Source organism: Emiliania huxleyi (assembly GCF_000372725.1).
Source record: "Emiliania huxleyi CCMP1516 unplaced genomic scaffold EMIHUscaffold_417, whole genome shotgun sequence".
NCBI classification, from domain to species: domain Eukaryota; phylum Haptophyta; order Isochrysidales; family Noelaerhabdaceae; genus Emiliania; species Emiliania huxleyi.
In genome coordinates, this window is record NW_005198852.1 from 5,366 (window position 1) to 20,842 (window position 15,477).

The window sequence follows — 15,477 nt, forward strand, 5'->3', positions numbered from 1 at the left end:
CCCCCCCCCCCCAAACCCCCCCCCCCCAAAACCCAAACCCAAACACACACCACCACCCTTCCCCCGGTTTTGTGGAACGTCCGGGCTCCCACCTTTCCTCGTGGCCCCCCCCCAACCCCCCCACCCCCCCACCCCCCCACCCCCCCACCCCCCCACCCCCCCACCCCCGCGCGCGCGCCGCCCAAGTGAGCCGCGCCGCGCCGCCGCCGCGCCGTTGTCACCTCCCCGCCTCCCCCTCCCCCCTCAGGTCCCCGAGGAGACGCGGACCAAGTACGCCAGCGGGCCGAAGGCTGCGGTCATCGACTGCGTGAGCAAGGGCGTGTACAAGGTGCTGGGCAAGGGCGAGCTGCCGAAGCAGCCTGTGGTCGTCAAGGCGAAGTTCTTCTCCAAGCTGGCGGAGAAGAAGATCAAGGCGGTCGGCGGCGCGTGCTTGCTGGTCGCCTAAGCCGGCTCTAGATTAGCCACACATCGCTGTCTCGGGAGTGCCGTTGTTTTCGTACTAACATCACGTGTATTCAAAAATGGCTTACTCGATCACTTGTGAGTTGTGTCCCGTTGTGCGTTGAGCGTTCGTGTCGATTACGGGAGCGTGTGGACCCTGAGTTGACCAGGGGTTGTGCGCTGGGCCCTCCTGCTCGGCTCCAGCCAGTAGACAAGTCTTGTCATCAACAGAGTAGAAGGATCTGACCTCGGTGCCGATGTGACCAAGCGCTGGTAGCGTGGTTTTACCTCACATCCATGGTCTCACAGTGTGCCGGCAGTCGCCGAGCAGTGTCGCTCACACAAGCCGCAGCACAAGTGACTGAGGGCCAGTGAGGGCGAGCCCATCGCTGTGACAGCTGTGGTAGCCGCACAATAGGCTGTGTCAACTGTGCAGAGTGTGTGAGCAGCAGAGGAGCTGCTCTCCAGGCTTCTGTCGCAAAGAGCTGCATGCCACCGAAAGCGCTGTCGAGGTTCGCCGAGCGCGGCGCAGGTTGAGGGAAGCCGCCACCGACGAGCGCGTTGGACTTTTCACTCCGGACAAAGACGGGTACACGCACACGAGCCGCGGTCGTGTACCCGTCTTAGGGGCGAGGCGCGGGACCGTCTGGCGAAGTGGGTCGCGTCCCTCGATTTCCTCAACTCTACACGGTCCGCTCCCTCTAGGGGTCCACACACGTCTGGGGGGGGGACCCGCGACCCCCCCATCTTTGGTTACCTCGAATGCGTCTCTGGATTAGAGTGCGTCTAGTAGGTGCCCTCGAGCAATTCGGTATGCTCGAGCATCCTAAGATGCGCGAGTCCATATTAGTTGCTCCGCGCATCCCGAATTGCTCGCGCGGCATCTCCGAGATTACGTCAGTATTGGCGTTGCTGCTTGCTGTCTCAAAAGACGCGCCGTGCATACTGTGACAGCGCGTGTCTCAGAAGACGCGCGCATATTTTGATTAATTTTTGAACACAGCGCGTGTCTCAACAACTCTCAACGAGTACACGCACGTTACAAAAGAAAAAAGGTCGCGCGGTGTGCCGAGCGCAGCGGACGATAGATGCAAAAAATTAAATATTCTTAGCTTCGCCCTTGCCTCCGACGCTAGAGACAGAACCCAGAGATACATAAGTCAAAGGGACTGCCCCCCTTCCCCACCTGCCCTGCTTACACAGGATAGCATGCCCCGAGAACGGCGGCATTTGGCGGGGGGAACCAGGGAAGGAGGTTCGGGTTAGTCTTTCTTTTTGTCCTCTCGGGGGAATGTTCTCTCGGCGCCCATGGCCTTCTGAGGTTTCGTACTAATGACGTCCTTCTTGGCACTTCGGGCGTCGGTGTGTGCGTATCTGTGGTGTCTAATTCCCCCGGTATGCTATAGGTTTCGAACGGCGACCTCTCACTCGCAGCGATTCCTTGCTGGATACCTTTCCGCAAGCGGAAGGTCGCCAGTTCGAAACCTGCTTGACCCTTATATATACACACTTTTTTTCTCACCTGAGCGGGCTCAATTTTTGCTCTAGGTGTGCCTCCTACGATTCGATCCCACGTTCTCAGACAGTCGCCTGGTATGTTGTTCGTTTTCGTCAGGGCAGTTGGGGTCATAATTGCAGGGCTGAGATTCGGGATCTCAGGTGGTGAAAAAAAGGGGAGACAATTGCTGTGAACATGGAATTTGAATAACAATCTCAGTGAGATGTGTGAAGAGGACGGCCGATCGACGAATTACACGCGCGATAGGGTGCCCACACAGGACCCAAAAAAAGAAAGGAAAAAAGAAATGGGCCACCCCCGATCGCAGCACCTCGTGTTGGAGAGTCGAGATATTGAGAGTGTGACTAGGAGGGTGGGACGCTGGGGATTCTCAAAGGTATACCCTTGGAATGGCCGGATCCAGCCTTAAAAGTACGAGATCGCGCGCGCTTCGCGCACAGCACCGCCTGTTCTCCGCGGCTGTGTGACGACGCGTGCCGTGTGCCAGCAGAGTTGGGCGCGCGCGGCGCGACGGCGCCCGCGAGGGAAGGCGCGGGTGCAGCGGCCGCCGGCGGCCGTACCGCCCGCCAGCCGGCGCAGCAGCGGCCAGCGCAGCGGCCGCCGGCGCAGCAGCCAGAGCAGCCGGTGCGCGCCTTGCGAGGCGAGTACTGCCGCCCGGCAGCCTTGAGGCGTACTCCATGTCGAGCGTCATGCACTCCACAACGGTCCCCACGTGGGTGTTGTTCATGTGGGTCGTCTCGATCATCAGCGCCTTTTCCACGTATGGGAGGGTCTCGCCCATCGCAGCCCGCATTCCCTATGGCAGAAATTCGCGGCTATATGAGCAGCTGCAGAGGTGGTTGTGCATGAGTTGGGTTCTATCGGTTCGAGGGGCTCTTGTTTTGCGGGGAGTCTCGGGTTCGAGTTGTGGGTGTCCTTCGCGGAGCGAACGCGAAGCGCGCGAGCGCACGCGCGTGCGTGTGCGGAGCGCGTGCCGTGCAGCAAGCGAGCGAGCGCAGCGCAGCGTCAGCGTCAGCGTCAGCTTCTGCGCTGCGCTGCGTCGCGAGTGCGCGCGTCGGATTTTGTGCTATGCTCTGTCGCGTGTGGTTGGTGGGTGCGTGTTCGCTCGTTTTGGCGCTGTTCTGAGTGTAGGTTTGGTCTCTGTGAGTGGCTGTGTATCAGTGTTTTGTCGACGCTTGTTGGGGCAGGCCGGGGGAGTGGCGGCGCGCGCCGTAAAGGTGCCTGCCGGTTGAGACGGTGGTGTCGGTCCGATCCGCACGCGCTTGCTCGGGGACTCGCTCCGGGAGTCGCTCATCGGCTGGTGGTTTAGGGCGACTAGACTTCGCACTGGCGCCGGAGGCCCCAGATATGAAGAAAAGTGTCTCCTCGTCCGACGAGTACTCCGTCTCGCCCTCCCACGCCACGACGGCGCCGACAGGAATGGTCATGGCCGTCCGCTCGAGGTCCGCGACCCGGTTGGCGAGGCGTTTGGCGAGGCGCTCCGCGCGGCCGAGCCCGAGGCCTCGAGTGCGTCACAACCCCGGTCCCTTGGTCCGCCGAAAGATTGTCTCAAGCACCACGTATATTTGGCATTCGCCAATTTGGTGAAGCTCTCTCCTTCATGCTCTCGTCTCTCGGTCACCAAACAGACACAAATGCCGGTTCGGCGCTCCTCTGACCGACGGGGAAGGGCTTAGTGCGCGTCGGAACCTGGCCGGGCGGCCAGCGGCCGCTCGTCACCTTCCCATCGGGCTGCCGGGAGGAAGGACGAGGGAGGGGATCATCGCGGGCAGCTTGGCCGGCGTGACAGAGGGTGTCATCTGCGGCGTGAGCTGCGGCTTGGGCGTGTAGCCGTCGCCGTGCGTGATGGTGCCGAAGGGCCGACCGCCGTCGAAGACGTTGCCGGGGCCGAGCCAGACGCACGCGCCGTCGGGGACGGCGGGGGCGCGCCCCGTCACCTCGAGCAGCGCCGCCGGCTGGCAAAAGACGATCGGCGCGCCGGAGTTACCGCTTGCGCTACAGTGCGACATCGACAGCAGCCCTGCCGGCTTTAGCGGCAGATCGCCGACCGCAAGTGCCTCGACCCCCTCGAGCGCCAGCGGAGGCGCCGGCGGCGCCGGCGCGGCCGCGGCGGGCGGCGACCAAATGACGTCCCCGCGGACCGCCGCGACCTCGCTCGTCGACGCCGCGATCACCTCGCCCCTCGCCGCCGAGAGCAGCTCGGCGGCTGGCCCGGCTAAGGGGCTGTGAAAGAACTCGGCGGCGGGCGGCGGAGCGGAGGCGGGCGCCTCGGCCGCGCGAGGCGGCGCCGCCGCGCCGAACCGCGACTCCGCCCACGCCTCGCGGCCGCCGGGCGTGGACGACAGTACCGTCGACGGCCCCGCCGCCGACCGCCTCACCCCGAGCAGCGACGTGCCGCCCCCCCCGCCGCCGCCACTACCGCCCGGGCCGCCGCCGCCGCCGCCGCCGCTGCAGCCGCCCGTGTCTCCTCCGCCCCCGCCCCCGCTGGATGGCGCGCCGCCGCCCCTCGCCACCGAGAACTCGATGCGCAGCTGCACCGCCCCCTGCCCGGCGGGGCACGCGGCGCCGTCGCCGCCGCCGTTCCGGCGCAGCGTCACGTGCTGGAGGCTGACTCTGGCGCGCGGCGAGATTTGGATGCCTGCAGTGAGAAACGCGACCGTCAGGGTGTGGAGGGAAGGGATGCGATCACAGCGAATGCAAATGCGGCTGAGTACGGCTGAATGCGGTTGATAATACGGCTGAATACGTGTTCCTCTCGGGGGCTGGTCTGCTAGATTGGATGCCAGAGGTGAAGGCGTCCGAGACGGAACAGTGGCTCATCGAGAGGTGCGCGCCGCCGAGCACGCGCACTCCCTCCAGTCCGCCGCACCTGTTCGCAAGTCGAGGTGTGCAGAGACACTGTCCACAGGAGCTCGCGCACCCCCTCCGGTCCGCCGCACTCGACGGCGCAGTGCGACATGCTCAGCCAGCCGCGCGTGACGCGGACCACACCCTCGCCGCCGCCCCGCGCACGCAAGGTGAGCCCCACGAGAGAGATCGACTTTGCGCTCGCCTCCACAAAGGACGCGTCGTCGGCGCCGTTTGTGAGTACCGTCGACCTCGCGCCCTCGGCGCCGCGGATCGTGACGCACTCACGCAGCCGGCCGAGTGCGGCAGCCGAGTGCCTCCCGGGCGGCAAGATCACCTCGTCGCCGTCGCAGCAGCAGCACAGCGCGTCCTGCGGGGCGAGAGGGAGGCAGGGCCGTTCGGAAGTGCTCGCCGTTCGGGGGTGGTCGCGGACGTGTCGCGGAAGTGTCTCCGGGAGTGCGTCGGAGGGGTCGCGGGGGCGCCGCGGCAGCAGCGCTGAGGACGGGCCGGCCCTCAACGAGAGGAAGGCCGGGGCGCGGGAATCGCCCGTGTGTGTGGGGGGGGGGGGGGGGCTCGGCGCTGACAGCTTGGGGTGCAGCGCGGGCCAGAAGTGTCTCGGCAGTGTCTCGGCAGTGTCTCGGCAGTGTCTCGCGGCCTGCAGGGTGGAGTGCAGCGCGAGCCGGATGTGCGCCGGCGAGGCGGCGGGGAGGAGGAAGCGCGGGCCGGCGGCGAGGGCGGCGTGGAGCGCGGCATCGTCCTTGTCCTCGGCGTCCTCCAGGTCGGCGGCGAGGCAGAGGTGCGGCGGCAGTGTGGCGCCTAATCGAAGCGAAGCCTCCGCGAGGGTGCGGGTAGGCGCGATGGGCCGGCTGCGGAGGAGGGGCGGGAGAGGGTTGCGCCGACGTAGTGGTGGACGACCGTGTCGCTGGGCTTATCGGCGTCGATCACGCCGGTCGGCCTCGCGCCTCGCGGAGGCACCACCTCGCCGCGCAGGTCCCCGTCCGCCGCGAGCTGCGGCGCATGCAAGGGGCGGAGTCTGGCAGCGAGAAGGGGCGGAGTCTGGCAGCGGTGGTGGTGAGCGGGGCCCAGAGGCACCTGCCGGATGGTCGAGAGCACCTCGGGCACGTGGCTGCTGACCGTCTCGACGGCGCCCTCGACACGAGCCCGCTCCTCCCGCAGCGCGGTCGCTCGCACGCGCGCCGCGCCCAGCGACACCCGCAACCCGCCGCTCGTGACCACCTCTCCGCCCGGCAGCGGCATGGCAATTGCCGCCTCGAGCGACCGCAGCTCATTTCCGATTGCTGCAGCCTCCTCACGCATCTTTTGGAGGCTCACGGCGAGACCGGCGTCGCCCTGGAAGATCTGCTGGCTCCGACGCACTCTCGCTCGCCGGGCTGCCGCCGCGGCAGCGGCATCTCCTGCCTTTTGGCCGTGCAGCAGAGTGCGGCCAAGCAGGCTCGCCGACGCGTTGACGTGCGCCTTGATGTCCTCGAGCAAAGCAGCCTCGATACTCGATTGACGCCGGCGCTTCATGTGGATGGCGGGACAAGTTGTTGTGCCGGTGCCGCTGTGTCCGGGCTTCTGCAGTCGTCACGCGTTGAGGGAAAAAGTATTTCACTGGCGCAGGATTTCAGGTATAATTCATGTATGGGAGTATGCTAGTACAACACTGCTGAACTGAAATACACACGTATTTCCAGTCCAATCACAAGTACACATACTTTAATACTTGATTTTATCTCTTTCAGTGTGTGGGCGAAGTAGCGGAGTAACTGGGAGGCTGCGGCGCAATACGACGCAATATGGCAGTAGGCGCGGCACGCTAGGACGTATGCAGGTACGCCGGGCGCCTCCCAGAGTATGGGTACTGGTGTACTGCATCATACTTGGGTATGTCGAGCCTTGGAGTATCGCAGTATCTCGGAAGCACCAGTGCAGTATCTGCCAGTATTCTCCAGTATTCTCCAGTATGGCCCAGTACAGCAGTATGAGGGGAGGCATCGGGCCAGACAGTGACACAGCAGGTAGCGCGCCTCTGGCTCAATTTTGCTCTTCTTGAAACCGGTGATGCTGCGCAGTTTTGCCAGGGCCGCCACTGTCCTCGTGTTTGATCCCGACCGAGTGCGCAACGTCGGGAAGCGACACATACGTAATGTGTGCATGTGCATGTGCACATCGAGGGGGAGAGGTGAGAAGCTGGCAGTAGCTCCAAAGTCGCAATCGTTGGCGTTGGAATGGGACGGCTCGAGCAAATGCATCAATCCCGCAGTGCCGAAGGTAGTGGTAACAGGATGTTGTACGGGGGTGCGCACGGCAAGAGTTCTCACGAATGCTGGTGCCGGCTGTATTTGGCGCTGCGTGTCAGCACAGGAGTATGTCTGGCCAGGCAAGCTGAATGTGGACATCTCGTCCCCGTTCCTAAATGAAAGAAGAGACCAAACTTTGGAGCCGCTCTTGTCCTGGGCAACGTCCTGTCGCGTTTGCGAGTCTGCGGTCGCGCTATCTGCCAGCCTCGTTCGTTGCACCAAGACGGCAGCCGTGCGCACGAGGTATGTGCGTGAGTCGTTTTTGTGTGTGCGGTTCGGGAAACATGCGATTCAATGCGCAGTGGCGCGTCGCCTTTGCTGGAGAGTCGACGGCGGCCTCTCGAGTGGCAACCTCAACATGAAAAAAACAAAAGAAGGACCAGACAGTGCTGAGCCACAATGAGACGTGGCGCAGGGCGGGATTGAGACGCCACAAGCCGCTGCTTGATTGAGTCGTCTCAGGTCCGTTAGAGACCATGCTGAGCCAACCTGAGACGTAATTGTGAGACGGTAGCGATTGGGGAGACTCAACTCAGGCTGTGTCTGAGGTGCGGCCTGGCGGGTCTCGGTGAGTGTAGACGAACCCCAAGCATAATCGCGCTCTCTGGCTCAAACGGCGCGTAGCCGCCGGTTGCTCTATCGCTCTCAGACGCAAACGGCGCGTAGCCGGTTGCTCTCGCGGGCAGGGCGGTTCGGGTTAGTGCCCAGCACTACGCTCTCGCCCTCTGTTCGTCGCGGCTACGCCCTCAGCTTTATGGGTACTTAAAGCACGCATCGCCCCACTAGTGCGGCAGCCGGTGGCCCGAACGTGAGACGTTGTCGGGTCATCGTGCTCTCAAACGCAAACGGCGCGTAGCCGGTTGCTCTCGTGGGCAGGGCGGTTCGGGCTAGTGGCCAGCACTACGCTCTCGCCCTCTGCTTGTCGCGGCTACGCCCTCGGCTCGATGAGTACTTTGCACCGACCGCTCCGAGGTGAGGCGTGTCGGACGATCCCAACATAATCGCCGTTTGGGCTAGGGAGCGCGATATATGAGCGCGTAGCCGGTTGCTCTCGCGGGCAGGGCGGTTCAGGTTAGTGCCCAGCACTACGCTCTCGCCCTCGGTTCGTCGCGGCTACGCCCTCAGAGCTCGATGGGGGTACTTAGCACACGCATCCCCCCCCCTCAGACTGCCGCGGCGGCCGGGGCCTGGGCGGTGGCATGGATGGCGACGGGGAGCGTGGCGGCAGAGCCGAGGGACGGCGGTAGTGGCACGAGTGGCAATGAGCGACGACATGGCCGGCGGCGGCAACAGTGGGGCGGCGCGTGGCCGTGGGAAAATGGCAGGGCGTGTCTCATTGTGGCTCAGCACAGTCTCAGAAAGCAAGTGAGACGAGTCGCAGCAACTATGCCGTTGTGAGACCGAGTGAGACGAGGATTGCCGCTTCGTGTTCACCGTGAGACGAGTGTGAGAGGAAAGGAGGAGACGTAGTAGAGACGAGATTGTCACACAGCAGGGGTGAACATTTGTCTCACTGGTGTCTCAAACACGTCTCTGAAGGTGACTGTGTCGCGTGTGTGACATCCTTGAGACAAAGTGAGACTGTTGCTGTGACCAGTGGTCTAGACCAGGCTGAGACAACACAGAGATCGGTGAGAGTATGTGAGACATTACTGAGACGCATTTGTGACACAGCGTTGAGACAGGGACGAATCACCCGTGAGACAGAGACGTCTCACCTGTTCGCCCACACGACAGACAAGGCGCAGACGACGGCTTCCTCAGAAGCCATGGTCCTCGCCACAAGAGCCGGCGTCCGAAATCCCCTCCTCCGACACCCGCCCCACCCCACCCCACCCACCCCGGACCCCTCCCCAAAGCCCCACCCCGTCCCGACCCACCCCGCCCTCCCCGCCGGACCCTCCCCAAAGCCGCAATCGACTCCGCCCCCCTCCCGATTCCCCCATCTGCGCGTGCGCTCGCCACCCGCGCCGCCGTCTCCCCCATGCGCACTTGCGCCAGCAGCCGTCCCGCCTGGCGCCTCGCCCGCCGCCCGCCGCCTCGCCCGGTCCTCACGCCCGCCCGCTCGACCGCCGCCTCCGCTGGTGTCCTGACAGCCGCCCCGCCCGCCACCTGATCCTGGATTGCACCTGGGAATAAAAGAACGGAGTGCCGGCCACGCCCGAGACGAGCTCGGGCGATTTACCTCCGACAGTCGCGTGAACGTGGACATGTCCAAGACCATAAGGCGGGCCGGGGGTGCCAGCCGACAGCACCGTGCGCCCAAGTCCCTCCTCCGCCGGCGGCGTGGAATCCGGGGAAAAAAGAACATAGTACGCCAAGTGCTCCAAGTGCTCCGAAAAGAACAAGGAAAAGAAATCGTGGGGGGGGGGGGGGGGGGCTGTGACCCCAAAGGGCTAAGGGGTGCGTGTGTGTGGCAAACAACAATATTTTTATAAATTTAATAAATTTTTATATCACGGTTTTTGAGATTCGCCTCGCAGATTACCCGCCCAACGATATTTTCCTGCTTAGCGCAGGTGTGTATTCTTTTTGCTTGGGGCGGCCAGCATGCCGGGGTAGGTAGGGTAGGTCTGGGCGCTCCCGTCGGGTTTTTCCCTCTCTTCACGCCGGAATTTTCACAGCAAAAAAAGAAATTTTCGGCGAAAATCACGACGTCAACCCTCCCCATGGGTGATCTGATCGTTGGTTGTATTTGTTGATTGGTCCTTTAAATCTCCTGGGTTGGCGTGCCCCGAGAGCTGCGTCTGGAGCTCCCGAGGCACATCGCCACACGACCCCGGCGTCGGCGCTCAAACAGGCCCCACACTGGGAACCACACACACATGCGCCGACGCCGTGAGGACAGGACACTCCCTGTCCACACATACGATCAGAGAACACTCGCGTGCAAGGGAAGAGGAGGGTGGGTCACGCGAGATTGCGCACGACTCGGACGATGGGGTTGAGCAAGCGGCCCAAAGCTGCGAGCCGACGGCGACGCGCTTTCGGCGTTTACGTGATATGCTTGCTGTTCCCCTCTCCTCACGTTGTTGGATAACCTACATAGCCGCTGCGCGGCTATCTCCGATTATCCATCGCGTCCGAGTTCTCCAGCTGATCGTTGGTTGTATTTGTTGATTGGTCCTTTAAATCTCCTGGGTTGGCGTGCCCCGAGAGCTGCGTCTGGAGCTCCCGAGGCACATCGCCACACGACCCCGGCGTCGGCGCTCAAACAGGCCCATCGCGCCGGCTGCCGGAGTGGAGAGTCCCAGGTTGTCTCATAAAGACCCATCGACAAATTGGGGTCGCCGCCCGTTAGGAGGTGGCGGCCGTAGCTGCCCCGGGCGTGTAGTTGCTGCTCCAATCGCACATCGATCCCGTCGCATGTGGCCCGCCGGACGTCTTTCCTCTCATGGTCGAGAGACTGGGGGAACCGGCCGGGACAAATCCTCGAAAATCAGAGGAGCAGCAGGGGATGCGGTGCACCTTGGTACCCATGTCTGGTGTGGGAGAGCGCGGATACACACACACACAAACAACAGGCGCGGCTATGAATAGCTGCGCATATACAGATAACGACTGTTCACAGTTGGGAGAGAGAGAGTCGTCTCTAACGTTACCTTTAGGTGGTTCTTGCGCGAGAGAGTTCGTTTGGTTGAATTCTTGAGAGTTGTGAATGAGGCCGCTTCTCTCAAAGTCGGCATGTATATGCTGGCGGCCGCCCGACGCAGCGCTTCAGCCAGCCCTCACGGCCCGGGCATGCACCCGCACACCCTCCTCTCGCGCATGCCGATGCGCTCAGTCGATGCGGTCGTGGTGCTGCAGCTCTGCAGCGCTGCGACCGCACCGGTCTCCCGCGTCGCCGCCTTCGGTCCTGCCGCTCCCGCCAGCTCCGCCGCCCGCCGACGCGGTGGTACGCGCGCTCTCCGGATCCCGTCCGAGGGGCGGAGGCTCGAGCATTCGTCCCGGGCGAGCCGCCAGACTCGAAGACGGCACCCCTACCCGCGTCCCCATCCTTAGCTTCTGTTCTTTCCTCCCCGTGAGCCGTCTCTGTCGCGAGACCGCCGAGTGTGTGCCCTCGTGAGTCCGTCGGGTACTTTTCGCGTATAAAAATCGGCTGCGCGGGCCTTCCATCTGGTGCTACCAACGGCCTGGCGGCCTCGGATCCGGCCTCGCAGCTCGACGCGAGCGCCAAGGTGGACCTGTCTCCGGCCTCTCGGGGGCCCCTCTCGGAGCCGTGAGAGGGTGCAGGCCGAAACCACAGCCGCTAACGCCCGTTTGGCCGAACGGGGCCAAACTTTCGCCGCCGGATCCCGGGCCACGGGTAATGGCACCGATCCCGCAGTTTCCCCGGGGCTTACTCGACACTCATGTGCCCCGAACTTTCCTCTCCCCGTCCCGAGCACGACCAGAGCTGCTCCGGCGTGGTTTGGAGCGAGGTACGGGTGGCGGCGGGTTCGAGTTAAACTCGGGGAAAATGCGGGATCGGCGCCATTTCATAGGTGGGCCAACGCCCTAGCCGGCTCGGGAGCACTGTCCTGCTCGTTATATGCGCACCCGCTTACGCTTTTAGGCTCTCCGGCGGCCTCAGGGGCCTTGCCGAGGGCTGCTCCAGCGCGGTCACAGTGCCGTGGAGCCGGCCAGCGTGCTCGCAGCCATGCCGCTGGTGGACCATGCCCGCCTCCCGCCCGGCGGCTCCAACCACAGCCCGCCTCACCGTCGGTGAAGCACCTCGGGCCCTTCGCAGCTGCGTTGTCTGTCCGGCTCCACGAGGCCTTTCCGAGACACTTCCGCGCGGGCCGAGGGACTCATCGGCCCCTCACATCCCGGAGGGACGGCGCACGCGCTGCCCAGTGACCGGGCGGGTCGGACCCGACTAGGAGCGGCCCCAGCCGGGCGGAGAAGACCATCCCACTCGCGGTGCGTCGCACCGGCCGGTCCGGTTTTCGTCTCGAGCGGGTCGCGAGACGGCCGCGAGAGCGAGCACCGCGGTCACAGTGCCGTGGAGGCCACGGACGTCGCCGGAGCGGCACTCCCGGGGCGCCACTCCCTCACCCGGTCGGGGGGGGCCAACCACAGCCCGCCTCACCGTCCGTGGAGCTTCCGTGGTCCGCTGTTCCGGCTTCGATTTTCGACCCTCCCGAGGCTGCTAGAGCAGCCCCGCGGAGCCTCCCGGATGCACCAGCACACCGTCGTCCAGGACGACGGCGCAAGCGCTGCCCAGTGACCGGGCGGGTCGGCCCCGACTAGGGTCGGGCCCAGCCGCGCGGAGAAGACAACCGAGCTCGAAACACGTCGCCACGGCCGGCCGTTTCGCAAGCCTGAGCGGGTCGCCAGACACCCGCGAGAGCCAGCAGCTAGAGCGCCGTCGTAGCCGCAGATCGAGTCGAGGAGCTTAGGTGGGTACCCGGGGTACCGGGTACTAGGTGGTTGTATCAGAGGGGGGGGGGGTCTGAGGCAAGGGGGCCCAGATCTGCTCGTCTCAGAGGGTACCCTCTGTGCCAAGAGAGGCCATCCACGAGCGGCTCAGAGGGTGCCTGGGCCGACCCTCTGAAGGCCTGTGCCGCCAAGCCAGCCTCTCTCGGCGCAGCCTCTGAGGCTACGGGGACCCTCTGAGACGCCAAGGCAAGCCCCGCGAGGCCGCTCCTCAGAGGGAGTTTTCAGCGGTATTTCAAGTCTGTCGTGATCCCCCACCAAGCAGAGAGAACCCCCCCCAGCAGGCCCAGCTTCCATTGGTTTCGGATACCTCAAGTTCGAGTTCACTAGGACGCCGCGGCGCCTCATGGCCAAGCTGGAGCAGGGGACGGATGTGGAGATCACTACCTCCTCCTCGGGCGGCCGCTCCAAGCACATCCTCACTCAAGTTGACGGGTCGGCGGCGCCGCTGGCCGCGCGAAGCTGTCGCGCAGGGGTCGGCGCGGGCGCTGTGGGCGAGCCTGCAGCAGCAGCAAGCGTGTGTGGTGCCGGGCGCTCGAAGCGTAGAGTAGCGCCTAAGTCATGCTCGCTGCTTCCGCCCCCTCCCCGCCCTCCCTGGTCAGCGCCGTTCGTGGAGGGCTAGGCGCTCCGGCCTCCGCCCGGGGCTCTCGCCTCTGTCTGCCGAGAGGGGGCTACCCTCTGTCTGAGGTCAACGCCCTCTGTGCCGCGCCAAGACAGACCCTCGGCCGGGGACCCTCTGAGGCCAAAATCAGCCAAGAGAGGCCACAGAGGCGGCACAGAGTCAGAGTCAAACCCTCTGTGCCGCCAAGCCAGGGGTCCGACCCCTCCTCAGAGGGGGGTCTGAGGCCTCAGAGCGTGTACAACCCCCTAGTTACCGGGTACAAAAGAGGCCGACGGACCCTGGGTACCCCCAGTATCGTACCCCATGTATCGTAGTCTTTGTTAGTATCGAGGTCTCGTGAGTTTTGGCACTGATAAATTCGCCCGACTCGCGGCGCGCCGAGCCAGGCCACGGCGCTCGGCCTGCTGAGAGAAGACCTTCCCCGACGGCAGTGACAATTTACCCGACATCAATCGTCGACGGCAAGCTCGAGAACTGCGCCTCCAAAATCGCCCAGATTCGCCTCTCGCGGCGCGCTGAGTTAGTATCGCCGGTGCGCCAGCCGGCTCTGCTCCACAGCAGGGCATGCCTGACTGGCTCCTGCTAGCCGTGCGTCCTGGTGGCATCCATTGCCAGCTCAGGTAGCCTCAGGAGGTCGCCTCGCGCACAACTCGGCGCCGCACAGCACCGCTCAGCGTTACTACCGAGTTAGTATCGTCGACCCACAGAGACTGCTCTTCTGTAGGTGGAGCCGACAAACGCCGGCCGGGTCGGCCCGCCGCCCCCATCGCCGCCGCCGGGGCGGCGGCGGCCTCGGCGGACCATCCGGCGCGCCGCGCGCCCGTCGGGGAGGCGTTCACCACCCCTGGCTCCTCACCCCGCCACGCCTTCGTGCGGACGCCTTTGCACCCGCCTCAGGCGCCGCTCGGACTCGGTTGACGGCCGCCCAAGTGCTTGGCTCGTGCCCAGCCGACCGGCAGGCGATCCCCACTCACTGCTAGGCTAATCTCGGGCTGTCCGGCGTCAGTGTGGTGCCGTGAGGGGCGCCGCCCCCAAAACTACGATCGTTAGTACCGTGCGGGGGCAGTGCATTTAATTCTGTCAAAAATCCAAATCTGCTCCGTGGAGCTTATTGGGCTAGGATCATACGTCCGGGAGGCCCCCCATGCGTGCCGTAACGATCGACAGCGAGATGGCTACTCTGTTCACGTTCACACCTCGTAAACCCCCATAACCCCGATAGCGGGGGTACCGGTATGCTTGTGCAATGCAGGAGCTACCGCCTGCTCGACAGCGGCGGCGCGTCCCGGCTCGAATCGTTCGGCGACCTGGTTGTGCGGCGGCCCTGTCCGTCGGCGCTGTGGCAGCCAGGCCTGCCGGCGAGCCGCTGGGACAGCGCCGACCTCGTCCTCCGGCCCGAGGCCGATGGCGCATGGGAAGGTGCCCGCGCCAACCAACTCGGTGAGCAGTGGTACATGGCGTCGGAGGCTGGCTTCTCGCTCGGGCTATGGCCGGGTCAGAATGGACAAGTTGGGGCCTTTCCGGAGCAGGGCACGAATTGGCGCTGGCTCCGCTCCGCCTGCGAGGCCTCGCCGCGACGCATCCGCGTGCGCAGCCTGCAAGCCCTCTCGCAGCCCGGGCTATCCGTGCCACGCGGTGCGGCCCGGGCTATCCGGGCCACGCGGTGCCATCGCACGCCCCAACCGGCTTGCAGGTGCTCAATCTGTTTGGCTACACGGGCGGATCCTCGCTGGCGTGCCTCGCCTCGCGGAACGCGGACGTCACCCACCTCGACGGCGCCCGCGCCGCCGTCTCTCGCGCGCGCTCCAACGCCGAGCTGTCGGGCCTTTCTGGCGAGCCTGTGCGGTGGATCGTCGATGACCCTAGAAGCGGAACACGCATGCTTGCATCCCAACTGGCGCTCGAGAGGGCACGCACTCCGCTGTATTCGGCCGTGTTCGGCCGTCTTCACTGTAGTCGCTCCCTCGTATCACTCGGTGCTCGGAATACTCCGCAGATATCTTCCCGCCCCGATCCTGGCGTGTTCCCGTTTTAGGTCGATGACGCCCTCACGTACGTCCGGCGCGCCGCGCGGCGAGGTGAGCGGTACGACGGGATCGTCCTCGACCCTCCGGCGTTTGGGCGCGGTGGGTGACCGGCCGCCGCCCCATCTGCCGCCGCCCCCTGCCGCCACCACGACCGCCGTCCACCGCCACCCTGCACACCCGCACGCCTTGCGCCGCCACCGCGCCCCGCCCCGCCGCCGCCCGCCGCCAGGCGCCAAGAGGGAGTGGCGCATCGACCGCGACCTCCCGCTGCTTTCCGGTCCGCCTGCCCCGCCCCCCCCC

General features: G+C 64.9%; 3 protein-coding genes across 3 annotated transcripts in view; 2 read left to right on the forward strand and 1 right to left on the reverse strand.

The window, feature by feature from the left end:
- Window positions 1-445, forward strand: part of EMIHUDRAFT_244323 (hypothetical protein) — a gene marked incomplete at both ends in the record, with an annotated part of 829 nt that extends 384 nt beyond the window's left edge. Inside the window, one exon of the mRNA XM_005769549.1 lies at window positions 248-445. Within this exon, the coding sequence (XP_005769606.1) occupies window positions 248-445 (198 nt within the window). The remainder of the gene's footprint in view (window positions 1-247) is intronic.
- Window positions 446-3,675: 3,230 nt separating this feature from the next.
- EMIHUDRAFT_118675 (hypothetical protein) lies at window positions 3,676-6,337 on the reverse strand (the record flags this gene model as incomplete). The annotated part of the gene is made up of 5 exons (XM_005769550.1): window positions 3,676-4,598; window positions 4,811-4,829; window positions 4,881-5,177; window positions 5,723-5,815; window positions 5,900-6,337. 5 exons carry the CDS (start codon window positions 6,335-6,337, stop codon window positions 3,676-3,678), a joined length of 1,770 nt encoding a protein of 589 aa, XP_005769607.1.
- An 8,048-nt stretch (window positions 6,338-14,385) lies between these two features.
- EMIHUDRAFT_118676 (hypothetical protein) overlaps window positions 14,386-15,477 on the forward strand; it is a gene marked incomplete at both ends in the record, with an annotated part of 2,007 nt that continues 915 nt past the window's right edge. Inside the window, 3 exons of the mRNA XM_005769551.1 lie at window positions 14,386-14,736; window positions 14,844-14,990; window positions 15,186-15,280. Coding sequence (XP_005769608.1) covers window positions 14,386-14,736; window positions 14,844-14,990; window positions 15,186-15,280 — 593 coding nt within the window. The remainder of the gene's footprint in view (window positions 14,737-14,843; window positions 14,991-15,185; window positions 15,281-15,477) is intronic.